Source organism: Vulpes vulpes, chromosome 9 (assembly GCF_048418805.1).
Source record: "Vulpes vulpes isolate BD-2025 chromosome 9, VulVul3, whole genome shotgun sequence".
Taxonomy (NCBI): Eukaryota; Metazoa; Chordata; class Mammalia; order Carnivora; family Canidae; genus Vulpes; species Vulpes vulpes.
The window spans coordinates 48,399,740-48,427,463 of NC_132788.1; the positions used below are offsets into that span (position 1 = coordinate 48,399,740).

Sequence of the window (27,724 nt, forward strand, 5' to 3'; positions counted from 1 at the left end):
GGGCCGCCGCCAAGCCCCACGCCCGAGTCTCCCTCAACGACCGGGCCCGGCGCTGCCGCCCGCGGCCCTTCCTCTCCTGGGCCCGCCTCGCCTGCCGGAGCCGTCCGGGGCGGCCTGTGGCGGCGGCGGCCACCGCGTGCGGCCTCCCGCCGCGATCCCTCCCGCCCCGCGGGCCACACGCCTGCGTCGCGCCGGCCAGGGCGGCCTCGGGCGCACAAGGGCCCAGAATGAGCGGGGCCGAGGCGCCGCCGCGGACCGGGAGGCGCGGGCTCGGGCCGGGGGCCGCGGCGCCGCGGCGCGGCCTCCCCGGGGGCGCAGGTGTGAGCCGCGACGGGGAGCGAGCGCAGGTTCTCAGGGGCGGGGGCGGGGGAGACGTTAGCGGCTGTTGGGGAACCGGCTCACGGACAGCCCCTTCCAGAGCCCGGGCCGTCGCGGGGCGGCCGCCTCCCTCCCTCCCCGCCCGCCCGGCAGCGGCGGCGGCGGCCCCCAGGGGCGGCGCGTGTGCCGACGGCGACCCCTGCCCCGGCACGCCCGGGCCGCGCCCCGCCCCGCCCCGCCCCGCCGCGCCGCGCCGCGCAGGGAAGCCGTGGCCGCCGCCCGTTGGCCCCGCCCGCCCTGAGCCCCCGGGGGCGCGGCGCCGCGGCCCGCAGCGTCGGGTGAGGAGGCGGTCGCGGTCGCGGTCGCGGTCGCGGTCACGGCGAGGCGGCCCGGGGCGCGCCCGCCCGCTGCGGTTGGCATGGAGGCGGCCCCGCGAGGCCTGCAGCGCCGCTGATTGGCGGATTCAACAGACGCGGGGGGGGGGGGGGGCGGGGAGGTAATTAGCGCTGAGCGCCGCGGCCACCGCGCTGGGAGCCCGGCGCCCCCGCTGGAATCTATTAGCGCCGCGTCCCCGCCCGCCCGCCCCGCCCCCTCCGGCGGCCCCGCAGCCCCCGGCCTCGTGTGCACTTGCTAGTTGTGGGAGACTTGTGTAAAGGTGCCAGGCGGAGAGGAGCGAGGCCCGCGGTAGCTCCCGTCGGGGTTGGGGGCCTGGTGCCTGGTGGAAGGAGAGCCCTGCGCGTCCTTTGGGAAGGGGACGGACTTTCCCGCAGTGATGTACACCGGGTCCTTTGTTTGCAAGGAGGGGGGGTGGGGGGGTAGAAAGGATGAGGCAAGCACCGCCGCAGTGGGCGAGGGCTCGGCTGGTGGCTTAGACTCCCCAGTGAACGCGGGACTCCGTATCCTTGCTTGGAGGTTGTCAAGATTAATCGCTCCCTCCAGCCGCAGTCAGGTCTTAGAGGAAAGCCTTGAGAGATTCAAATCCCTGTTTGGGTTCAAAGGCGCTTTGATCCCTTGCAGCGTGGCTCTTGCCCTTCCTTTCAGCAGTAACAATTGCAGAGAAGATGATACGCTTTAGTGTTCTCCCTCCTAGACATTGATTTGCATGCTTGGAGCCCATGATGGAAGGGGGTGGACTAACTATTTGATTGTCTCTTTTTCCTTCCCTAATAGTTGCATTCTGTGGAGACTGAGGGTATGCATCGCAGCAGCTCCAAGAGTGGAGTAGCCCTAGCTCCAGTGTCTCGAGGTCCCGATGCCTCTCAGATGATAACCAGAGCCCAACTGGGCCAGGATCCCCCGCAAAGAACAGTGCTAGGGGTGCTAACTGAGAATGGGCAGTACGGGAGGACCTGTGGCCAGGTAATGAGTGAGAAGGGCCATCACGTCATGGTAGGAGGTGGGTTTCTCTTGGAGTCGGACCTGGAGTATTGCAGCCCTGGAATCTGGACTGTAGGGACACTTGACTTCGGTCCCCTTTTTCAGCTAGAAAGAGTGAATAATTTATTATTTTTCCAATAATATCAAGGAAACAGGTCTAGGAACTGTTTGAATTAAGTATATGTAAAGCCATGTAAGTGCTGGGCCAAGAGCAAGTGTTAACACACCAAAATAAACTATGGAACGGGGGGTTCCTCTAGAGCAGAGCGGTGTTCAGACTGATCTAGACTGTGCCTGAAGCAAACCTGAATTTGCTATGCTTTACTATGTTCGTTGCAAGTGGTGTTAGACTACAGATTGGATGAGGCTAGTTGAAATTACTTCTGAAGGTGTGTTTTGAAAGTAGACATCTCCCCAGTCCTTGAAAAAAAGGCAGGTGGGCAAATTGATAATAGATATTAGTTGCTTTTGCTGGACTCATCATAGGTATATGAATAGACTCCCTGAATAGATTAAAAACAAAATCAGGCACCTAAAATGCAAAACAAGGGATTTGGATCCTTAAGACTGAATTTTGGGGTAGAAAAAAGCTTCCCTTAGTCTGTTATTAGGCCCCTCAGAATGATGCCTTAAGCTTATATTTTACACCTGTAGTGGAATCATGCTGGCAATAGTCTAGTGAAGTAGGTAGGTCAAGAGTTCTTCCCATTTAATAGGTAAGAAAATTTCAAAGATTTAAGAAAGGTCAGAAAGAAAGAAAGAAGAAGAAGAAGAAAAAAAAAGGTAGGGTAGAGGCCAGATTAGAGCCCTTCATCCACTGACCACTCTAGGTATCTGCCTTTTGGTGACATCTGATCAGTGGGAGAAAAATACCCAAAGTGATCTCTTCAAAGCTTTGGGAGGAGGGGGGTGAAATTAAGTGAAAGTGGTTTTAACAAACTTTATTTGCTTAGCAATATTTACTTTTTTTAAACTGAAAGTCTGAAACCTGGTTCTTACGAATCATCAGTTCTGCCCAGTGAGCCCAGGCTCAACTTAAATTCAGAACTATTAGCTAACCTCTTATGTTGCCTAGCACTACTTCTCCATTCCCCTGCTCTATTCCTTTACCAACTTCTCAGAAATCTGTTTTATAGATTTCTTTTTAATCCTCCCAAACCTCTACCTCCTTCCTTCCTCTCAGTTGATGGCCTTGTGATCCTATTATCCTAAAAATATAAAAGGAACCAGAAGGGAATTTCTGCACGTTCCCACGTGCCATATACCCTACCATCCCCACCCTGCTACATGACTTACACTTCCCTGCTCTCAGGCAGGGTGACTCTCACACATGTAGTATACCTCATGTCCTCTTGCTTCTTCAGGGATGCTGAGAACTCTCCTTTCTCAGCCTTGTCTACTGGTCAAACTCATAAGCATACAAATATATTGTATTCTTTTTCCATCTTAAAAACCTTTAAACTACAAAGCAGTGACTGTTCATTTTACAGCCAATAATTCAAGAGTTTATCCTGCTAGACCATAAACTCCCATCAGGATGAGGATTGGGATATGAGGCTCACTGCTGTATTCTCAGTGCTTAGAACAGTGTTTGGCCAGGGTAGCTTGTGAAGATTTGTTGAGCGAATACTCTCTTGTCTTTAATTCTTCTCTTATTCTCTTTTGACTCCATTTTTAGTCCATTCCTTACTTGACTAATCCAGCAGCCTTTGACACATTTGATTATTCTTTATTCCTTGAAATCCTTTCTTCTCGCTCAGCCTGGAGAACCATACTCTCTTGGTTTTCCACCTTGCTCATTGGCCACTCTTCCTCAATATCTAAAAGAGTGCTCCAGGACTTGGTATTTGATCTGAATATGCACTCACTCCCTTTCAAACTCTCAAGCCTCTTAGCATTAAATACCATCTACCTGTGCTCATACTTTTATCTCTGATAGATTTCCTCAAGGGGCATTATGTCATACAAGAGATTCTATGGCTTTGTAAGAGAAGTTAACAGTAGGAGTTTCTAAAACAATCATGTTTCTAAATATCTGAGTATAAAATGGAAACTTTATAGGCACTTACTGACTGAAAGCTATTTAAGGAGGAAGACTGTAGGAACTCAGTGACTGTGTATCAAGAGGTACTTATAAAATCCTATAGGCTAGAAGTATGAAAGCCAATTAACAATCTCCCTCTATCCACTCACCCATGCAATACCTGTTTCATTTTGGAGGATAGCTATGGTTTCTTTTTTTTTTCTATAATCCTGAGTTCCCTTTGATAAATATATGAGGAAGATGACAAATTATAGGTAGCTCTTTTCCCAAATGTCAGATGTAGACAAAGATAAGGGAGGTCATATTTCAGAAGCTTCATTTTCTGAAATTAAATTGCAGACCTAGATATTTCAATTTAAGCCTGTTCGCATCTTTCTGGCTTGCTGGCTTGGGTCACACAAGCTCATATCACCTATACTATCTTCAGGGTGGCCTCTCACAAAAAACTTAATCCTCTTCCAGGGGATCACAACAATCCGGTGCTTCTCTGGATCAGAAAATGTCTTCCCTCCAGCTGGAAAAAAAGTGTTCTCTGACTGCAGGGTCCAGGTGCCAGCCAAACAAGGATTTCATATCTACATGGATGAGGCTGAGCAAGGAGACAGAGACAGCTGCACTGGGAGAGAGGGGATGGCATTTGAGGATGTGTGTGGGGTAGACACCAGCACCCTCAAGTCAGACCTTCACTTCCTGCTGGATTTCAACACAGGTAATCCGACTCACCTATTGCTGGTGGTACTCTGTACTCATAATCGCCTGCAGCATTCAATAGCATGTAACTAGCAGGAGAAAACCATGAAGTAATGCCTTATTTTCACATCTGCCTGTGGAGGGTTAGTGAATGGAATGAATTTTTAAACTGAATGTCTTACCTGATAATGTTGAACCCCTGCAGTTTCCCCTATGCTGGTAGATTCATCTCTCCATTCCCAGTCTGAAGATGCATCAGATTTTGGTACAGATGTGATAAATGTGACTGAATATGCTGAAGAAATTCATCAGTACCTTAGAGAAGCTGAAGTGAGTTTTCCCAAATTCTATTTCAATTTCTAGCACTCAAAACACTTAATAACAAGATAGCTATAAACTTTTGGCCAAATCCACTAGTGAATAGCATTCTTATGGCATCCAAATGTAGGAATATCTATGAAAAAGAATAGGTGTGGGGTGCCTGGGTGGCTCAGTCAGTTGAGCATCCAAATCTTGATTTCAGCTCAGGTCATGATCTCAGGGCCTTGGGATGGAGCCCTGTGTTGGGCTCCTCAGTCAGTGGGGAGTCTGGTGGAGATTCTCTCTTTCTCCCTCCCTGCCCCCCAAGTAAATAAATCTTAAAAAATAATAATAGTTGCGAGGCAAGTAGCAATTACTTGGACTATTTCTCCACAACTCAAAGGGTTTATGTATTCAGTATTTCACTCTTAGGAATAACCCATATTGCTATTCCCTGCCCCTCCTCCTTTAAGTTATTTGTTGTTACCTAATTGCCTTACAGAACCAGAATTTCATACGTTCTTCCACATAGTAAAGATGTGTTTGGCTCTTGATCAGTTTCTTCCTAACCTTTGCTCAGAGATTATTTGTTAAATAGCCACTGTACCATGGAGCGATCTTTCTGATATACAACTATTTAAGTATTAGAACTCTTTTCCCAAACAGGTAAGACACAGGCCCAAAGCACACTACATGAGAAAGCAACCAGACATCACAGAAAGCATGCGAACAATTCTGGTGGACTGGCTGGTTGAGGTCGGCGAAGAGTATAAGCTTCGAGCAGAGACTCTGTACCTGGCTGTCAACTTCCTGGATAGGTTTCTTTCTTGCATGTCTGTTCTGAGAGGGAAATTGCAGCTTGTAGGAACAGCAGCTATTCTTCTGGCTTCGTAAGTATTCTTTCAGCTTAAATAATGTAAACTGCAGCCTGTCAAAACACTTGATTTTCTTTCCCATTTGTTGAAGAAATGCTCAATAATTAAAGCTTACTCATGCCTCCCTTGATAAAGTACCATTTTTGCAGTATTTACTGAGAAACTGAATCTTAACATGCAATCTTAACACGTGTTCACTCTTCAATTCCGATGTTTAAGATTTATAGCAACAAGTTCAATTATCATGAACAGATAACCATCAGCTCAAATTCAAGATCCAGTTTAACTATTTTGCAGCGTGGTCTTTTGACTGCATTCTTTTTTTTTTTTTTTTAAATTAATTTTTATTGGTGTTCAATTTACCAACATACAGAAAAAACACCCAGTGCTCATCCCGTCAGGTGTTTTGACTGCATTCTAATACAAAAAGATTTTGGTTATAGAAAATATTTTGATTATACAAAAGCCATCATCATGATCTAGCAAATGACCTGTAGTAACACAGTTTATTTGGTTACAGTGAATAAATTATCACTGTGTACAAAAAGAGCTGGCTTCTGCCTGAACTGCCTTAAATTCAGTGACCTGTTGGTAGATGGCAGTGTCTTCAATTCTTCTGGTCTTGGACATTCTACTTATTAATGCCCAGAAACTTGCCAAAATTCCCCCACAGAAAGCAGAAACTAAAGCAAAAGAGTTGATAATAATGAAATTATATCACTATCTTACTCTTGGATACATAGTATCATTTGCTAATCCAATCGAGAAAAATTCTGAACATGATCTTTTTATTTTTATTATTTATTTATTTTGAACATGATCTTTTTAAAGATCTACGATATAAGGAGCTTTTATTCTACCCTTGTGTTCAATGTAACATTCTTTTCCACAAGATGAGTGAGGTTTATAGAATTAAGAGCAATTTATCCATATGTCTGTCATTCAGAATCTTTCAGCATATCAGAGGCCACAACCTAAAATTCTCAGTTGGAAATTGTCTCTGTTACTACTCCTAGCAGTAAGTACAACATATCCTTGCAATACTCATGCTCTTGTTCTGGCATCAAGATCTGAATATTTTCAAGGTCGGTACCATTTAGTGATATTTAAGTGGATATGTGGATACAGAGGAAAGAAGTCTTCAAGGGCCATGCAAAAGGCATGGTTGTGATAGCAGAGGAAGGAACTCCACAGCTTCCAAGCTTTACTTCCGAAAAACTCTTTACCTTTCACAGGAAATATGAAGAAATATATCCACCTGAAGTAGATGAGTTTGTCTATATAACTGATGACACTTACACGAAACGACAGCTGTTAAGAATGGAACACCTGCTCCTGAAAGTCCTAGCTTTTGATCTGACAGTGCCAACCACCAACCAGTTTCTCCTTCAGTACTTAAGGAGACAAGGAGTGTGCATCAGAACTGAGAATCTGGCCAAGGTATGCTACCTGACTTCCAGGAACTTAGGAACCAAGGAGAATAAAATTAGCCTTTCCCCATCATCCTTCAGTTCTTCCTTCCTTATCAGTTCTTTGTCCTGGGTCCAGAAAAACTTTTCTGGCAATGGAAGAGAGTTAATTTTAGGATCATGATTTCTGGTTACGAGACATCACTGTCCATCACATTTGGTAGGCATGGGTTATCTGATCACCCAACTCTTAAAAGAAGTTTAAGTTTGGAAACCGTTCCATTGTCAAATACAGACTACATGTAGGCAAACACCTCTTCTTAGTTAACAGAATGGAAATAAAGTAAATGCAGTTTGATTTGGCTCTCATCTTACCCTAACTATGAAGTAATAAAGAATTATTTGGTCATCTGGGGTTAGCGTACTTTAGTTGAAGGCACTGAAGTATTAGTTTGGAAGACTTGGTTTCCAGCCAACTGTGATCCTAGCATATCTGGAATGTATATGCTATGCAAAGAGTAATGAGGATCTATGTATAAATTTCCCAGTATGTTTCTTCTAATCTTGCAGGGACTGTTCTAGCCTCTGAACTACATGTATTTGCCTGACAAATCCTTAGCTTCATACTGTTGTATTTTGCTACTTTATGTGACTAGTATACACCTGTACCCACTAGTATAGGACAAGAAAAGTAACCTATCATATATACTGTGAGGTGGGCCAAATCCTTGTATATTGGCCCGTACTACAATACCAGTGCTATTCTGGTTATGGACAGGCATAGCAATTATTAACCCAGTGAATATTTTGAGCATCTGTTTCTGTCCACACGTCACTAGATACAGGATGGACAGATAAGACAATTTTTTCCTTTGACATTTCTAGGTTTACTTGTAACCTTAGTCAGATTCTAATTCCACTGGGATTTTCTCTCTTGTGCTTAGTATGTAGCAGAACTGAGTCTATTGGAAGCTGACCCATTCTTGAAATATCTCCCTTCACTGAGAGCTGCAGCAGCTTATTGCCTGGCGAACTATACTGTGAACAGGCACTTCTGGGTAAGATTCTAATGACTTCTCTACACGAAATGCAAAGCCTGTCTAAGAATCTGTTCAGTAACTCTCAAGGCTTAGTATGGACTGGCCTCTCATGATGGAAAGTTAGTTTAATAAGGAACTGGTTGTCTTGCCAGCAGATGACAACATGTCACCGAGGGTTGCAGGTCAGCTTTCATGGCTTTGACTCAGTGGCCTTGGGGTAGAGATTGCAGGAAGGCAAGGAGATGGTGTTGGCATGCTTATTCAAAAGAAGCAGGCCTGGAAACCTCAATGCCCACCTCATGCCAGGAATGTCCTTGTGGTGCAAGCATTGAGCACTTCAGGCAAAATTTGTTGACTTTTGTTCTATGTGTGTAAAACAATCTGGATCCGTTTAGGATGGTCGGAAATTTGCATCAAGTTTTCGAGGAAAGGGAGCAATTAGTGCTGCCTCTTGGTCCAAAAAGAGGCGAGATTAGAAACGGACCCTTCGATTGGGTTCTGAAGGCTCACTTTTGTGCTAAAAGAAGTAGGGTATCTACTTTTATATTCTAGAATTCTTATTTATTATTATATATTCTGCATCCACTAAGAATCTTTCATATGTAAGATGTAAATAGGGTGTTTAGATAAGAAGAGGCTCTTTAGGGACCAGTAAAAATCCTGCTCATGACAGAATACATAAAAGTAACCTGCCCCCAAATTGAGCATTATAAATACACAATATGAACAAATTGAGAACTCTGGCTGTTCTTCCTAATATTTCATTTCTAAAGTCACTGAAGGAGGATTACAGTTTCTCTTGAAATGAATGTGGATACTTCCTAAGTAATTAACTTCCTTGATTTCAGATTTGTCTTCAGCTTTCTGATATAAAGTTATATGATGCAGTTTTTTTCTTTTTGTCTTGATTAGCCAGAAACTCTTGCTGCATTTACAGGCTATTCATTAAATGAAATTGTGCCTTGCCTGAGTGAGTTACATAAAGCATGCCTTGATATACCCCATCGACCTCAGCAAGCAATTAGGGAGAAGTATAAGGCTTCAAAGTAAGTTTCTGAAATTTTCTTCTCTGGGCTTACTAATTTAAGGCTTTAATAGGTTATAGTAATGTCAGCATTAAAAATAGAACAAATTGGAAATCTCAGTGCTAGGCTCGCATGTTAAATCAGGAAAATCGGTTTAGAGAGGCCTAGATTTATAATTTGTCAGCTTGGAATACGTAGAGTCAGAAAGCGTTCTTCCTTTCTGTTTAAACTACTGGAAAGTTCTCTGTGGCCTGAGATTTTATAAAACCGAAGTCCTTTGTTTGGGTCTCATTGCAGGTACATGCACGTGTCTCTCATGGAACCACCTGCAGTTCTCCCTCTGCAATAAGTCTCCTGCTGAAGTAGTTCCAGAACTTAACCTCCATATCAGCAGAATTCGTCTTAACTTTTATAGGTTTCTGCAGGTTGGGTCAACTAGTGTTGCTACAATATAGATGACATATTTTTTAAAATGTAAATGTAGTTAAGTTCTCTTAGATTTTAGTAGAGTGTAATATCATCTAACATTTTTTAAAGAATAAACAACTTGCCTTGTGACCACATGTTAGACTTGTTTACTAATTAGGATGGCCCATATGCTTGCCTGGAATTGTAGTGGGGAGCATTATAAATGTCATCTCTGTTTCAAGAATTCTCCTAAACTGGTTTCATAAATCTGGCATGCCATTGGGATTAAGTGTTTTGAGGAATTCAGAGATTTTCATGTTTGGTGTCAGTGGCTCCCCTGAGACTTTTTCCTTCCCATTGGTTTACTTTTTACACAGCTCTCCATAAATTGGCGAAGGAGGGAACTCCAAGCTTAGACTCATTAGTGAAGGGATATAAACAAGTACAATCTCTTCTAGTTTCCCTTCAGGACCCTAGGGAATAAAGGAAGTGAGTTGAGGACTAGATGTGATCAGGTACCCCCGAGGGGTGACCGACATGTAATTCTATTCCAGGGATGTGATGCTCATTTTGTAGATACCATGATGTCAATTTTCAGTTTTCACTTAGTCACCCATCAAGCATATATTTCAGCCTTAGAAGATGCTCAGAGAGGTAGAAAAAGCAAATTTCACCACAGGATGGGACTTCAGATTTTAATGAAGTTAACCCCTCCTATTTGTCCTCTGTGAGATATCCATACTAAGCTCTCCTCTAGCTCAAATTATTCATGATCCTACAGATCATATAGGACCATATATAGGACCTATAGGATCCTACAGATCCATATAGGACCCTTTGCAACAGCACTTACAGAGTTTGCAAGGTGAAGAGAACTGAACAACCAATCAACCAACCAAACACTTGTTTTAACTTTTTTTTTTTAAAGCTTGGAAGGAAATTCCAGAGTACACTTGGCCTGATGCAAAGTGGTGCTTATTGGGGATTGAATATAAATTGTGTAAATCTCAAACCAGTAGTCCCTGGAGGCACATAAGCTTCCTGTGCTGTTTGTCCTGCCTCCAGGCCTGCCCTGGGGCTCAGCCCAGATGGCTCCATGGAGGCAAGAACAACAGGAAACGTGTTTTCTAGATCCCTTTACATAGAAAAAATTAGACCCAGATAGGTTTTGGTAAAATGAGAGTAGATGAAATTAACTCCAAATTTTATGTTTGTTTCAAGCTTTAATGAAATTATTAATATAGAAATATAGCTGTATTTTACATATTTTTTGAAAACTTTTTCTTTAAGTACCCACAAACTCTTAAAAGGTTTTAGCATTGCCTTCTTTTTCCCTCTGCAGATAAACATTCTCAAGGTGTCTTCATTTCTGGTTCCACTGAAGAAATCAACATTTCCTTAAGTATTCTGTGATTTATTTTGCATAAGTTTCACAAAGGGGATATAGGACCTATATCACTACTGAATTCTCTGTTTTTATGTTATATAATCGGCAATTTGTAATCACATTCTAACTTAGGATTGGTTATATTTCTGTTCACTGCATATATAGGCTTACCTTTCCAAGTATTCTTTTGCTCTTGACAGCATAACAGACATGCATGCTGTATGTTTGCCATAAAATGGCCCCCTCCTGAGAAGACAGTGGGAGAGGGTGATTCTGGCTAAGACTTTGATGGTAGAAGTGCTGTTTATCCATCTCGGGCCTTAAAAGACCAGGCCAGGGAAGCTTCCTCTCGATCTCTGCCAGTTTCCATGGGCTAACCACCGCTCTGTGAAATTTGCCTATCTCAAACTGCAGTTTGGATTCTGACAAAATAACATTTTCTGTCACTAGCAATATTTTTATTTTAGAATGTTTATCTTCATCTAGAAAGGACCTGAGAGATAGTCCTTCATTATGAATTATTTTGCAAAGGAGGATTTTGTTGCTAACCTGAATCTGAAATTTAACCTTGACTTTAGGTCACAAAACCACACTATAGGACATAGAGGTCTAAACTCATAATTCTTATGTTCTTTGCTATCAGCAATTTGTACACACTTCCCAACACCCAACACACATACCTACCAGTTGCAAAGAACTGGTCTTCAGCTTAGACTTGCTTGTCTTATTTTGTGTTCTTGAAATACTTTATTTAGAACTAGAATATAACTGTCACCTCTGGACCTCTCAGTCAGCTTGAGACAGAATAGCAGCCTTCGTTCAGTGTGTCCCTCCTTTCATCCTGTTCTTTTTCTTCCCGGAATCTGGTGTTGATCAGACATGGTTTTTAAGCTTCATAAGCACCTGTCTATAAACATTAATGCTTACTTTTAAAATTTAATGGTTGTTGACTATCTTGCATATCCTTCAGTGATATGTGTTTTAGGCAGCACTGTATTTTGAGATGATCTGTGTTGAATAAGTAGAGTCCTTGGTATTTATAGTATTGTGGAATGTTAAATGAATGTACTATGATTTATCTGTTCTCTTGATTTTTTTCACCTCTTTCTCCCTGCCCCACCCCACGTGCTACTTGTCAGCCAGTGTGGAGACTGGTTGGGACAGGGCTATGGATGTGGGAGTACCACACCTAGCTGTCTCTGGTCTCTTTGGCCAGTGGCTTCAGGCAGATTCAGGCCCTTGATGAAGTGGGCCTGAGAAAGGACTATGGGAACAGCATTTTCCCACCCATTATCAGGAGCCCGAGAAAGAAGCTGAATATACCCAAGCTGTTGTTTCTGTCATCCTAGTAAGCTTTCAGCACCAAAAGAATTAAAACATTTAGACCTGGTTTACCACTAAAACCTTGAAACTGAAGCCCACACTTGGGCTGAGAGTGCTCTTGCCTCAGCTAATGTTAGGCTTTCTGTTTCCTGTGTCCAGTTTGGAGGGATGGGATTTACTCCTCAGGACTCATGGCTATGACCCCATTTAGCCTCCTGCCTGCTGGGCAAGGCCTAGCATGGAAAACCCTAAGACCCCAGTTATAGTTATTACTTCGGGGAGGACTTTCCCACAGAAATAATAACTTTTATTAGTGATTGTTGGACTTGATGCCAATGCTTAACTAACGAGCTTAAAAATGAAAGAGGCACAAGTGGAAAAGCATGAGGTAAAGGGGCTATGGGAGGGAGATTGTAGGTGACATAAGTAAAAACCAGTCAAACCAGGACCTGTGGATAGAGGGTCTGTCATGAGGAGGAAGCTTACCAGGGCACGTAGTCAACTGACTGAGCATATATGGTCCCATTTACCTTCTAGGGTAGGTGTTTACCCAGGCTACACATGTTAGCTTCTCTTTAGTTGTCTCCTCTCCTTCACTCTGACTAGATTTTCCAATTATATCAGTCAAGATATTTGCTACCTTTAAACTTGATTAACTAGGTAACTGGTGTGGCTGTTGACACACTATAGTGAACATAGTGGAATGTTGGCTGGTCACTATGTAGTTTCAGCCACACACTACAAATACATAAATACTCTCATAAATGTCCTTCCACATCCTCCATGGTTGGTCTTCACATTGGTTGTTCACATCATCAAGAGTTACTTGTAGAAGCATCCTCCATGTAACTCCCATTTTTATGCCCAGTGCACAGGCTATCACATTCAATGACAAAACCAACCCTTTCCCCCCCTGGTTGTTAGGCAAAGGGAGAAAGAGGATACCAAAGTCATAATCCCAGCAGGGAATCTACTGTTGGGCTGCAGTTGTTAATGTATATGCCCATTCCCCTGTGCTGGATGGAATTCCTTTTCATTACATGGACAATTCATCTAGTACATAAAACTGAGAAGACAGCTGAGCTTACTCTTTACCAAGCCCAGACTCAGCTCATGGAGGCAATCAGTCAGGTCTGTCATCACATTCAAATCCCACAGTGATAACCTGGACTCTAGAACTACCAGCTGCAGGAGCTGTGCTATCTTCTGGACCACCTATTTCTCTAGGCAGCTGATGCTGTGGTTACAGACTCAAGAATAAAAGGAAGGTGCTATGAGGATGCATGCTCTGCTGCCCCGGTCTCACACTGAACTGGAGATAAGCTGTCAGGAAAATGTCTGGATCGGGTGCTGGAGGGAGGGAATGGGGCTGGTTTGAGCTCATCTGATTAAGCTCAACCTATTGGGAAGGGTTTTCTCTCCTTAGTTTAATCAACAATGAGAAAAAACTACATCCAAATATCAGTTTGTGGAGTTGAGTGTGTCAGTCTTCAGAGAACTCATTTCAAAGTTGTGTCACCTAAAATGTGCTTTCTACTATTCTGGTGACTATTGGCAGCTCACTGTTTTATGAGATTGAAACTTAGAGGCAGATGCATGTGGTGGAAGGCCAGTACAGGCCTTCTTTTCTCACCCAGGAATTTATCCTTAACAAAGACCCTTAAGAGATCAGAGTCCTAATTCCAACTTGGCTATTAAATGAGTCATGCTGGTGGTACTGGGTAAGTCGATTGCTTTAGCCACTCCCAAATCTGTGTGGCATGTCACATTAAAGGTTTATCTCTTGTGTCACTCTCCAGCATGTATTAGGAAAAGGGAGCTGTTGTTTTCATATGACCATCCTTCCCTAGGCATCCCCCGCGGAATTCTTGTTTGCAGCAGGTGAGGGAAGAGAAGAAACATGGAGAAGACACCCCCATTATTCCTGCAAGGACCTGGGAAGTGTAGTTGGGCTGTGAGCTCTGGGAGCAGAGGGGCATTCAGCATGGATAAACAATCAGTCCTTGACAGTGGGCATCTCACTTAGTGCCCTGATATTAATCCCATCATGAACTTTGAGTTTGATTAGATCAGTATTTGTTGATTTTGAGCTACTTATCCATTTTTATGATTTCTCTTACATCTAAGTATCTCCTTTAAAATGACTGACCTTTTAAACCAACCTTTTCCGAACAGTAACGTTCCTTAAATAATGGATGTGATATGCTTGTTACATATTTTCTAACACATATTCCAATATATGATTACGTAAGTCACTTAAAATTCTGTGTGGTATGTCACCCCTTGGGAAATACCAGATTCAATTATCTGAGATTCTGTCCAGTTCTGTTAAAAATTTGTAATGCTTCAAAAAAGTAAATGCCAACAAGAATTTACTTTTTAAATGTGTCTTAAACTTGAGGGTAACTTGGATAGGAAATTTGAAGGTTGGTCATGAACTACATTGAGTATGGCACTATCTTAGATGATTAAGGGCCACAGAGAGGGGTGATTGGGGATTCAGGCCTTCAAAATAATGGGACAGCATCTCATTTCAGCCTTACTTCTTTGTCCTTTCCCTCTTCCTCAAGCACTAAAAGCAAAAGCCAAGGAAGATGGAAGATTGACATATCTGTTGAGAATGGACACTTTGATGTAGCAGTTCTGACATTTAGGGGAAGAAAAGGGCTGGGAAAGGTGCCTAAATTTGAGATCACATATCACACTTGAGTTTCTCCCAGAAATAAAATATAATAGGGGTTATTTTCCTGATGCCAGCATCCATCTCTGTCCTCCTCCTGCTGTCACTGCCTCAGCTGAGACCCCATCATTTCTCATCTGCATCAATCACTGCAGTGACTTCCTCATTGCTTTTCAGTTTCCTTTTCCATTTCCAGAGTTTTCTGAAGTAAAACTGGTATCTCTTTATTGCATCTAATTCTTCAATGTTTCATCACCAGGGGGATAAAAACAGGGGGCATACAGAGGCCCTTTATTAGCCAGACCCTGCCCACCCTCAACAAACAGCTTCTGCTTTAGTTAACCCCACCAAAAGTTTCTTGTGGTTCCCTGAATAGGCCATGTTCTCCCTTCCCTTATTCTCTCCCACAGACTACTCTCTGAAAAATACTTCACACTTCCCAATACCTTTTGGCTACTTCTGAAGTGATTCTTCAGAACCAGTCTTTGGCTTCACCTCCCCATTAGCCTCAGGGTAAGTGTCTCTTACTACAACTGGCTGTTACTTGTCTGGTTGCCCTTGTCTGTCTCCCCCCCTAGAGTACACATTTAATCCCTGTACCTCTAGCATTGGGCTTCATGCTAGAGATTCAGTTATATTTTATTGAATGAATGCATTATACTTTTTATAGACAATTGCTAACCCTCAACCAATTATAAAGTGATATTACTGAAAAGTATAAAGCTTTTCAAAGTACATTCAGATAAAATGAAGTTAAAAAGAGAAGTTGAGAGGTGCTTGGGTGGCTCAGTCAGTTAAGTGTCTTGACTCTTGATTTCAGCTTGGGTCATGATCTTAGGGTTGTGAGACCTAGCCCCTTGTCAGGCTTCATGCAGGACGTGGAGCCTGGTTAAAATTCTCTCTCTCCCTCTCCCTTTGCACTGCCCCGCCCTCCCCACCCCCTGCCAAATGCACATGTACACTCTCTCTCTCCTTCACTCTAAAAGAAAAAAAAAAAAAGGAGAAGTCATGATTGAAGGCAAAAGTAGATGGTATCAATGTACTCTTGTACAACATTCATTCTTTTCATAGTTCTTACATTTACTGTAGCATAAGAAACTAAAAACCAAAAGGAAAACTTTCATTAGGGTCTTGAAACAAAAAGCATTTCTTAGATGAGAAATGGGAATACAGTGGCTTTTTGAGAGATCTAGGGCTTTGGTGTCTTTTTGGCCTTTACATATTTCTTCATTTGCCTTAAAGGGAGATTTTTGCCTTCAAAAGAGGTCTTCCTGAGCTGCCACTTAATGAGAAGCAACAGCTTTATTTTGCATGTGCTCTGATCTATCTTAAATCATACTCGCTTTTGAAATGCATACAGAAAAGCCCTTTTAAAGGAATGATTTATTCCTTGATGCCTTAAAAAAAAAGAAAAGTAAAGCTTTGGCTTTGTGGCAGAAGGGTAGGGGGACACCTTCCTTCATCAAGGCTCACCTTGAATGACTAACGCACAGTTATTTGTGCTTATGGAGCAAGCAGTTAAGTAGCAAAGGCCACAGCAACCAGTATGAGCTCAGCCTGGGGAGCAAGGGTGCTGAGGACAGTGATTTGGTGGGTAGTGGATAGTGGGTGGGCAGGAAATAGGTGCAGAGAAAGGGGCTCTTAAGTTGTAAGGAAGACTCTTCTAGGGCTCATTTATCATGAAAGATACTTCTTCCCTAAATTCTGGTAGATGGAGAAGGACCTTCTTGCCATAACAGCCTGGAGCTAAGCTTTTAGTTTTTTGAAAGAAGCTTTGCAGAATTCATGTCTTCCTATGAATCCTGTATTGTATGTATTGTGATACTAGTCAGCTTAGGCTAAACTGTGCTGAAAAAGCAAATAAGGCCCAGATTTCATTGGCTTGAAACAAGCTGGCCAGTTTGCCTGTGTACTTGCTTTACACAGTGACGCAAGCCCCAAGTAGCTTCCATCTTTCAGCTCTGCCAACCTGGAGATCTTTGTTTTCAGATGCATCTGTGTGGATAAGAGAAGATGGAGAAAACACACAGGAACTTAACTACCCTCAGGCTGGAACTGCACATATTTCTGCCTCCACAGGGGCTGAAAAAAGTAGTTTGACTTTTTGCCCTGAGGAATGGAAATGGTTAGAGGAATACATACCAAAGGCTGCAACAGTTAAATATCTCTGTAGATTCTCTGTTGAATTTGAGAGTTAGGAATTAGGAACAGAAATAGCCTGGGCAGTAAAACTGGATTCTGAACTGCAATGAAAGCAAAAAGGTTCTTCAACCATTGAACAATTACAGTCAAGGATGGTAGGCAAGAACAACAAAAGAATCAAAATAAGAATGGAATCGTTACCTGGGTGTAGTGTTTACCAGGCTGTATTCTGGGGGACCCTAGTGCTCCTTGAGATGCTGATGAGTGCTCTTTCGTGGAGGCTGACAGGGGAGGCAGGTGCACGTGAGTAGCAGTGAGGCATTTTGTAGCCAGATAAGCCTGATGGTTAAACAGTTTAAATGATTTCTCTATTATTGGAATTCTCACACAGCCTTTAACTGGCTAATGAGCTGTGGTGGCCATGATAATGCACCCCACACCATTTCCTTTTGTGAGGAACATAAATGACCAAGGATCCAGCTGTTGTGCTCTGCAGGCCCTTGCTATGTTTGCATGGAGGAGGCCTACTTCTCTATAGCTGCTCCTGATGACTGGGGACAGCAGGGATACTAATGGAAGATCATTTCCAAAGAGATATGGGATTCTGACTGGTGACTCTGGCTCCAGGACTCATGACAGTCTCCCGAATACTTTCTTAGCACTGTACCACAGTGAGTCTTGTCATTTCCAACCCTCTGTTCTCCCTTCTCCTTCATGGGGCCTGCACTGTGGTCTGAAGGCTTACCCTGCTTCCCTCCAGCTCCATCCTCTTTTTTGTCTCCCAGGCAATTACCCCAGTAAATCTCTTGCACATCTACTGTCTTGGTGTCTGCTTTTGGGAGGCCCCAAACTAGTGCAGGAGTCTTGTAAACCTGAGAAGGGGGTATAGACAGTGTTTCCCAAATGTACTTGGCTAGAGAAAACGTTCTTTACACACACCTGCCATGTGAAAAAAGGACACTAATATTTCAAGGAACATGGATTGGAAATGCTGCCCCAGAGAAAAGGGATTAATTAATAATTAAGCCAATCTACACTTTAATTTGTATGTTATTTATAATTTGATTTGTATACATATATTTAAATTTATCTGTGAATTTGTGTAATTCTTTCGTAGTCTTATCTAATTTCAGTTTTCTGGATTAAAACAGTCCTTCAGATCTTATTAGGAACCCAACCACCATTATAGTTATTGCCCTGGTGCCCAGGGCAGGACCAATGCAGCAACCTTGTACCTCCTGTCCCTTGGGGGTATTCTGTTGAATGCTGGTAATGCAAATCACCAAGTTAGTGACTATATATTAAGTATCGATGCAAGAGGGATTTCTGGAATCCCTAAGACTGTCTAATATGTCATTACGCACTTGGAGATTTTTATTTTATTTTATTTAAAAATTTTTTTTTAATTTTTATTTATTTATGATAGTCACAGAATGAGAGAGAGAGGCAGAGACACAGGCAGAGGGAGAAGCAGGCTCCATGCACCGGGAGCCTGACGTGGGATTCGATCCCGGGTCTCCAGGATCGCGCCCTGGGCCAAAGGCAAGCGCTAAACCACTGCGCCACCCAGGGATCCCTGGAGATTTTAATATAATGTCACATTCAGGAGAAATAAAGTTTTGGCTTCTAACATCTGACAGTATGGAATGCTAAAAATTTATAACTCCGTGGCATTGGCTTTTTGAAAAGAACTGAGCCCCCACAGCACATATTAATATTGCATCTAGGAGAATCCTTCCAGCGTTATGTTTGAAAATTATTCAAAGATTCTTGTATTTATCTAAAAAGCAGCATCCCAAAGGATTATTTATACATGCATATTGATAGTAGAATTATTCATAGTAAAAAGAGGTGGAAGCAATCCAAGCATCAATCAGTGGATAACTGGATAAACAAATTGTGGCCTCTACATACAATGCTATATTATTTAGCCTTAAAAAGGGAGGGAATTCTAACTTAGGCTACAACATGGATTAACTTTGAGAACATTTTGTTAAGTGAAATAAACTAGTCACAAGAAGACAAATAATGCATGATTCCACTTTTATGAGGTATCTAAAGTAGTCAAAATCATAGAAACAAAGTAGAATGATGACTGCTAGGGGCCAGGCGAAGGGAAAACAGGAAGTCATTGTTTAGTGGATATAGTTTCAGTTCTGCAATATGAGAAAGTTCTAAGAACTTTTCTCACAATATTGAGATTGGAGGATCTAGGCAAGAATGGTCTGTATCCATGGATATGTGTTCCATGGTTGAAGAAGTCAACAGTTAGTATAGCCTCAGTGTGTTAAACATGCTACACTATCACACAGAGCTTCTGTAGCTCGGGCTGGGAAAAATAGTCATTGCATGTGCTGATGGGGCAACAGTACCTGGTAATTCAGTGCTACCGTGGCTGGAGAAAGAATTAGTATCTCGTACGTTTATTGGACATACACTTATCAAACACTTTCAATTACGTTATCTCATTTGATCCTCAACAAGGCTTTGCAACATCAAATAGGACAGGCACTATTAGCCCCATTTTATAGAAAACTAATCTAAGGCTTGGCAAGTTTAGGGTTTCCAGCGGTAGTTAATAACATTGGCTCAGATTCACTTATTTCATTCATTCCTTGACCATGAGCAAGTAATTTAGTGTCTCTGGGATGCTGTTTCCTCATCTGCAAATGGGAAGGAAAATAATTGGGTCTTGCCCACAAGCTAGATGGTACATGTGAAGACTATAGCACAGTGGCTGCCTGCACACAATAAGAGGTGACACTTATTAGCTAACTATGCTTACTGACAGATCACATAGCTAATATGTCATCACATTAGACCTAGGACTCAAACCATCTTCAGGTTCTAAGTCCAATGGTCTTTTCATTATGCATCAGTGTGAGTGATTTTAGATACATTTCCAGCATCATCTCCTTCAGGAAGCATTTTCTGATCCCATCCCATTCCTGACTCTGTGCCCCAACTCTCTTCTTAATTGCATTCTGTATATGTATAATTGCATTCTCCACACTGTGTATGAATCCACTGATTCTAAGCTCCCTCAGAGCTGGGATCATGCCTCCTTATTGATCTTGGTATCACCAGAGTTGGGTCATTGCCAGTACATAGTAAGCACAATGAGTGTTTGTTAACCTGAACTCCAGTATGGTGTACCGATACAAATATTGATAGGAAGAAGTCTTGCTTTCAACCTTTGCAGCCGAGACCATGCTGTATCCTCCTTTCATTGTTTCTTTGCCCTTTAGTCTTTTATCTCTTCTCCTAGAGGCCTATTTATTATCTATGTCTATAATTCTCCAATTCTCACGCAGAGTTTGAATAAAATCACAGTTTAGCTCCAGCTGTGTAGATTTCTACAACCCAACATGAATCTCTTGCCTGCTACTGAGAAAACACACAGATGCAATTTATAATCAGATTTCAGGGGAATGTGGCACATTGTTAAGGTTTCATTTCTGGCCAAACAGGCGGGAGGAACTAAAAATGGGACTGCCAGAACAAGATGAAAATGTCAGGTGCTTAAAAGGAAGTACGAAAGTCAGACTTTAAACAACTAGATGATACCACAACAGCTCTTTGTTTATTTTTGCTTTGTCTGTCTGATTTTGGGAAAGTGAATTATATTTGAGCAAATCAAATTAACTGCAGATTATACATATATGAATGCACAGAGATACCTACATATATATGGACATAGATGTACATATGCCTTTGTTTTCTGGAATTAGAAATGTTCATCCTATGTAGCAAAGCCTGATATATAAGCCCATATTGGCTATATATAAATAAATTAGTTAAAACTCTTATTGTGATATAGCAAAGATCATAATCATAACCCATTTTCAAGCATTAGATATTGCTATTATATACAACACATTGAAAGATGTGACCATTAAGCCATTTATAAATGGATTTAAACAATGGATTGTTTAAATAGTTTTAAGGAGGGATTTCATCAGCTTAGGGGAGTATTCCAGGGCAACAATTCATTAACCAAATATCAGCAATCTTTTTCTTCCATACTAGAAATCTTGTTGCTTTGGATAACATATTAAAAAAATAGTTCTACTATTTTTGCAAGTCATCCATGAGAAAGGAAAAAAAAAAAAACAGTGATTGCTCAATTTGAAACTTCCAAAAGGATAGAATATAATATTTAGAGCTACTTTAATATATGAAATACAAATAAAGGCTTTCTGGATTGGTACAACTATTTTTAAGTTCTATCCTTATGAGAATAACAATCTTGCTTAATTTAAAACATCACACCCCCTGAATTTCCTTAGTTTGAGAAAATATAAGCAGATTTGACTTCACATTATTTGGCAAGAGCATGGTTAGCTGATGAAAGGTGGGATGTGACATGTTAGTCAATGACAGCCCAAGATAACCATGAGATCATCTGAGTAGTTTTAAAATCAATTGGTAACACAGTCCCATGGAAAGTCAAGGGATAATTTTTCTCAGACACCTAATGTTTCAAAAAATGTTACGCTCTTAATTTTGATTATGGTTGTAATTTAAACTGGCTCTCCAATTTAAAAATGATTACATAAAAGCATTGATTTGGTGCCTGAGACACATTTGCTCAGAAAGCACATTCAGGTGAAATGAGCAGTTTTTAAAAGTGTAGTGTATGTTGTCTTCACTTTAGAAAATAACTAGATACATATTCTTTTCTTATAGATTCTAGCAACCCAAAGCTTTATTTTATTTTAAGATTTTATTTATTTATTCATGGTAGACATAGAGAGAGAGAGAGAGGCAGAGACACAGGCAGAGGGAGAAGCAGGCCCCATGCCGGGAGCCCGACATGGGACTTGATCCTCGGACTCCAGGATCAAGCCCTGGGCCAAAGGCAGGCGCTGAACCGCTGAGCCACCTGGGGATCCCAACCCAAAGCTTTAAATGCATTTGTCTTTACATCAATAATCATCATCTAATTTCTGATACTGGATTAGCTACGCTACAAGAAAAAAGAGTTTATTTTCTGTGAGCAACTCTAACAACCCTCCATCTCAGAAGAAATGCTGAAAGCATTAACACCCCCTGAGTTCTGCCATCAGGCCTTGAACATGCTCTTCTTTCACTGTGTGGTTAGAGAATTTTGCAATGAGAGCAAGAACTATTGCTTGTTTGATACCCTTCTGGTTGTCTTTTACTTAATGTTTGCCCAGAGGCCAGATTTAGTTTGACTGATAGCTCCTGGGGTCTCAGTTTATGTAACTTTGATTGAGGTAAGGGAAGGATGGAGGAAGCACCCCATCAGGCAGGTTTAAGAGATGTCCAAGCTTTTAAGTCACCTGGGGGACTACCAAAAGAGTTCCATGTTTCAGGGGTCCTGGAAGGCAGGATTCCAGGCCAATTTGGAGAAAGGAGAACAAAGAATGAAAAAATTAAAAAAAGAATTCCAAATGAAAATAAAGCCAAAACTCTTTTTTTTAAAATAAATTTATTTTTTATTGGTGTTCAATTTGCCAACATACAGAATAACACCCACTGCTCATCCCGTCAAGTGCCCCCCTCAGTGCCCACCACCCAGTCACCCCCACCCCCCGCCGTCCTCCCCTTCCACCACCCCTAGTTCGTTTCCCAGAGTTAGGAGTCTTCCATGTTCTGTCTCCCTTTCTGAAATTTCCTACCCATTTCTTCTCCCTTCTCCTCTATTCCCTTTCACTATTATTTATATTCCCCAAATGAATGAGACCATATAATGTTTGTCCTTCTCCAATTGACTTATTTCACTCAGCATAATACCCTCCAGATCCATCCACGATGAAGCAAATGGTGGCTATTTGTCATTTCTAATTAAAGCCAAAACTCTTGATGGAAAGTCAAGGGTACAGTTCAGGAAATCTGTTTGAAGTATGAGTAATAGGTTGTTGTTTTTTAAAAAAGATTTATTTATTTGAGAGAGAGAGAGAGAGAGAGAGTGAGCACACGTGCACAGAGGGAAAGTGAGAGGGAGAAACAGAGTCCCCACTGAGCAGAGAGCCTGACATGGGACTTGATCCCAGGCCCTGAGATCACAACCTGAGACAAAGGCAGACGCTTAACTGAACCACCCAGGTGCCCCTATAGGTTATTGTTAACGCTTGGTCTCAGAGGAGCCCTGATCCAATCTTCATTTTAGACTAATCCTGTCCCTGCACTCCTGACTTGTCACTGTAGAATACCAGACTGATCACTGCTACAGCTCACTAAATCAACTGGGATTTTCCCACCATTTCCTAGGAGAGGTAAGAATGTGAGGAGGTGAGAAAAGGATGTGCTACTTAGTATTTAACAACTAGGTCTGTGAGATGGGGTTGAGGAGTGGGGAATATACCTATGTTAACATACATAAGTTTATTATAAATTATACTGGTATAAATAAAGGATATATAGCACACAATTTATTAACAATAATAAAATACATAATACTCTTTGTTGTAAATCCCATACAGCTAATTGATTCTTACAGAATATTGTTGATTTTTGCCAAACTGTTGTTCTCTATGGTTGCCATTGAGAACCAGATATAGTTCTTACATGAATGTTAGTGGATGCTTTCATTTAAGTCAGCAAGACTAAATAAAACAAGAAAGATGTATGTTGGAACTCACTTATTTGTTGATGACTTTGAGTACTGGAAAAATACTGGAAGAATATTTCCTCATTTTTTTATTTACAATGTAATAATCAAACATGTAATGAATTTAAAAAGTTTAATCTGCATTATTTCATTTTTCTCTACCACTTTCTTAAACCTAAACCAGGGATTAGGCAGTGTTTTCTGCTAAGGGCCAGATAATAACTTTTTAGGTTTATAGGCCATAAGGTGTCTATCTTAACTTTCTCTCTCTGTACCATGCTGCCATCGGTATGAAAGCAGCCATAAGCTGCATGTAAACAGATAAGCATGGCTATATTCAACTCAAACTTTATTTGTGGACACTAAACTTTGAATTTAATGTAATTTTTATATATCAGGAAATATTCTTTTTCTTTTTATTTTTTTCAACAATTAAAGATATAAAAACCATTTTTAGTTCATAAGCCATACAAAAACAAGCAGTGGGCTAGATTTGGTTTATGAGCTGTAGTTTGTCATTCCCTTATCTTGTTCGTCAACAAAGCAGTAAATCGGGCCTAAATTTGTAGCATTTGGCAATCCCATGATTTAAAGATTACCACTGTCGCTGATTTTAAGCTACCAGTGTGACACCATTGAATGCTGGGAAGAGATGAAGAGTAGCACAACATTATATAGTATTTCCACCCAATAGATACAACAGGTAAGAATAAGCTCGAGTGCATAGATAATAGTAAGATAATTAGAAATTCTGAGTTTCGGTATTTATTATCTTTTGTATTATTTACTTATTTGTAAGATTATATAATTTCATTTTTAAAAAGATTTTATTTTATTCATTCATGACAGGCACACAGACAGAGGCAGAGACATAGGCAGAGGGAGAAGCAGGCTCCCTGCAGGGAGCCGGATGTGGGACTAGATCCCGGGACTCCTGGATCACGCCCTGGGCCAAAGGCAGACGCTCAACCCCTGAGCCACCCAGGCATCCCTATATAATTTCATTTTTAATAATGGCAACACCAACTTGCAAAATTTTTAAAAACTTAACAATTGGCTTTTGCAAGTTGGTACCAAGCTGGCCTCACTAAACCACTACATTTAGCATTTATTCTAGGGTACACTGCAACTCTTGACTCTGAGATTCCCCCACCAACACTGATTCTTCTACCATAGAGACAGATTTATCTTTCAGAACTGCCTATAAAGTAGAGAGACTGTCAGGAATCCTAGACCCTGAGTCCATCTAAGAAGCTTTTGCTGATTCTGCCTCCCACATAGAAATGAAATGATGGGGGCACCTAGGTGGCTCAGTGGTTGAGTATCTGCCTTCAGTTTAGGTCGTGATCCTGGGATCCTGGTATCTAGTTCTGCATTGGGCTCCCCACGGGGAGCCTGCATCTCCCTCTGCCTCTCTCATGAATGAATGAATGAATGAATGAATGGAGTAAATAAATAAATAAATAAATTCCTTAAAAAAGAAATGAAATGATGGAAATGTTCACTGCCGTAGGTACAGTGGGTCTTATCTCCCAAATGGGAAAATTGTTATAATAGTCATAATAGCTGGCATTTCTTGAGTATTCACTCTAGACCAGGCACTGTTCTCAACTTTTATCTGTACCAATTCATTGGATTGCCACTCAACCCCAAGAGGGAGTTTCCATCATTATCATTTTACATTTGAGGATATTGAGACCCAGAGATGTGAGGCAGCTTGCCAAGGTTACAGATGCAGAAAATAAAAAGTTTCAACTTCCCTAAACACTAGCTCATTTTCTCATTAAGTTGCATTTGGGAATATCAAGTATCTGTATTTTATTTATTTATTTATTTATTTATTTATTTATTTATTTATAAAATTTATTTATCAATCCAAAAAAAAAAAGTTATCAGTAAAATTCAGTAGGTCCCAAACTGGGACCTCCCCAAATCTGTGTCCACTATTCTCTTTTCTGTGTGTTTGCTGTTGTTCCTGGTGCCAACACGGCGCGCTGGCATCTTGGACTCTTTCCTCCTCATGCTACAAAGCTGCCAATCCTGTCAGGAAACCTCTAATAGTACTTCCTGTGCCACCTTCTCCTTTTTATTTTCATTCTCCTTCTAGTTCATGACTCCAGTACCTCTCACTCATATGATTACAGAAGTCCCCTCACCATCACCCAGTTCCAAGTTACATACTGTGTTGCTAGATGAAACTTCTGAACATGCTATCTGTCTCTTGCTCACAAGCTATAATGATTGCCCACTGCCTACTCCTCAAAGCTTTCCCCTTCCTCCTCCTCTTCACTCATTTTAAGCTACAAGCTTACAGAACTTTTCACCATTTTTCACAGACACTCAATGCTTGACCCACCTCCACGCCTTTGCTCAAGCTGTTGCCTCTGCCTGGAGTGCCCTTCTCCATAACTTTGTATGTCTGCTCTCTATTCTTTTTTTTTTTTTTTCAATTTAAATGACCCAAAATTTCTTTGGTCTCCCAGCCAGAAAAAGCCTCTCCCTCTGCTGAAACTCCATAGCATTTCATCTATCAAAAGTGCTTTTCTATGGCACTTTTAGCTTTTCTCATCCTAATATTCTTTTTGTTTTTAAGATTTTATTTATTTATTTATTTATTTAAGGGGAGGGGACAGAGAGAGGGACAAGCAAACTCTGCACTGAGCATGAAGCCTGATGCAGGGCTCAATCTCCTGACCCTGAGATCATGACCTGAGCTGAAATCAAGTGCGATGATTAACCACCTGAGCCACCCAGGCATTCCCTAATTATTCTATTTGTTCTCTTATTTCTCCTGCTGGACTCGAAATTCCCTGAGAGTATGATTAGTTTTCCATGTATCCCCTATAGTTGCTTATGCACTAGGTGTTTAGCCAATATCAGATGGGTGAATGAGTAAAATATGGCAAAGGCAACCTCTTACCACCTTCTATTATTGTTGTTTAACATTCCTTTTGTGCAATATGCCATGCACATCATAGAGCTGCATTGTCAAACGTGACAACCACTAACCACATGTGTCTGTTGAGCACTTGAAATGTGTCACTGGTCCAAATTGAAATATGCTCTACATGTAAAATATACACTGTACTCTGAAATCTTAGGATGAAAACAAATCTCAGTCCTTGTTTTACATGTTGAAATTATGACTGTGATACACTGAGTTAAATAAAATATAAAAATTATCACCCGTTTATTTTTCCTTTTTAAAATGTGACTACTGGAAAGTTTAAAATTATGTATGTGGCTTGCATTATATTTCTATTGGAAGCTCTGTTACAGTGTGTGCTCATGATACCTTTGAAATGTCTGTTTTCTAGACTGACAGAGTGTTGTCGAGGAAAGTATTCTGAGAGCTTGTCTCAGTTCCTTAAATTTTTAGAGTCTGTTTCCTTGATTTTAAAATGGGGATAGTTTGTGTTTTCCTTACACAGTGGTTTTGAGTGTTTAATAAGGTTGTACACATTAAGTTGCCTGACACTTTGTATGTATTTGGTAAGTACTAGTTTCTTTGACTTTCTGAACCAGAACAAACATACTGCATACATCATTCCTACCTGTCATTATCAGTATATTAACATCATTGCACTGACCAGCACTGATCATTGTTTTAGGTCAGCTCCATATATCTTTTTGTTATCTCTTACTGCTGCTTTAAGTCTCATAAACCTAGCAAGAATACATGGGAAGTGCAATTATTATTACCTTGAAAACATGGAGAGTTTGTAGTCCTTCTCCTGCTTACATTTTCAGAGTCTGGTTCCAAATTACAACATAAGCAGCTTGAGGCTCATCTCCCTGGAGGAAAGAGATGTTCCCATCTGCCACATTGTTCAATTTGAGGGGGTCAATTTACGTTATACAGTATACTATGTTGTACACCAACAGTCCCGTGTAATGATCCTTTCTGGACCTGTGCAACACTGGAATATTGAATACCTTGCTGCTGTTCTCATTGGTATAATATGATTGATAGGGTGGGCGAGGTAGGGAAGAATCAGGTACAATTCATTCTCCATTTTAGGCAAGACCATGAACCGAGGTTTTGAGGTCCTTAAAGATTACAGGGTTATTATCAAAAAAGTAAAAGAATTATCAATGCTATATATAAATGTCAACGTTATTTTCAGAA

The 27,724-nt window shown here is 41.4% G+C and overlaps 1 protein-coding gene and 1 long non-coding RNA gene across 14 annotated transcripts in view; one reads left to right on the plus strand and one right to left on the minus strand.

Annotated features, from left to right (window-relative positions):
• CCNA1 (cyclin A1) lies at nt 1-26,777 on the plus strand. Of its 13 annotated transcripts, none has more exons than XR_011994258.1 (10): nt 570-656; nt 1,489-1,677; nt 4,202-4,448; nt 4,635-4,759; nt 5,396-5,619; nt 6,840-7,044; nt 7,958-8,071; nt 8,966-9,099; nt 9,376-9,503; nt 10,829-26,777. XR_011994258.1 is itself a non-coding variant. In XM_072720019.1 (9 exons), the coding sequence occupies exons 1-9, from the start codon at nt 228-230 to the stop codon at nt 9,425-9,427; spliced, it is 1,410 nt and encodes a 469-aa protein (XP_072576120.1). In that variant the 5' UTR covers nt 4-227; the 3' UTR covers nt 9,428-9,641. The 13 variants fall into 13 exon arrangements, 7 of the variants coding, with proteins under 7 accessions (XP_072576121.1, XP_072576120.1, XP_072576123.1 ...); XR_011994259.1 differs by having other exon boundaries at nt 646-814; XR_011994256.1 differs by lacking the exon at nt 570-656 and adding an exon at nt 800-1,092.
• LOC112918681 (uncharacterized) overlaps nt 26,025-27,724 on the minus strand; it is a 197,809-nt gene continuing 196,109 nt past the window's right edge. Inside the window, exon 5 of the long non-coding RNA XR_011994266.1 lies at nt 26,025-27,390. This is a non-coding gene — a long non-coding RNA (uncharacterized lncRNA). The remainder of the gene's footprint in view (nt 27,391-27,724) is intronic.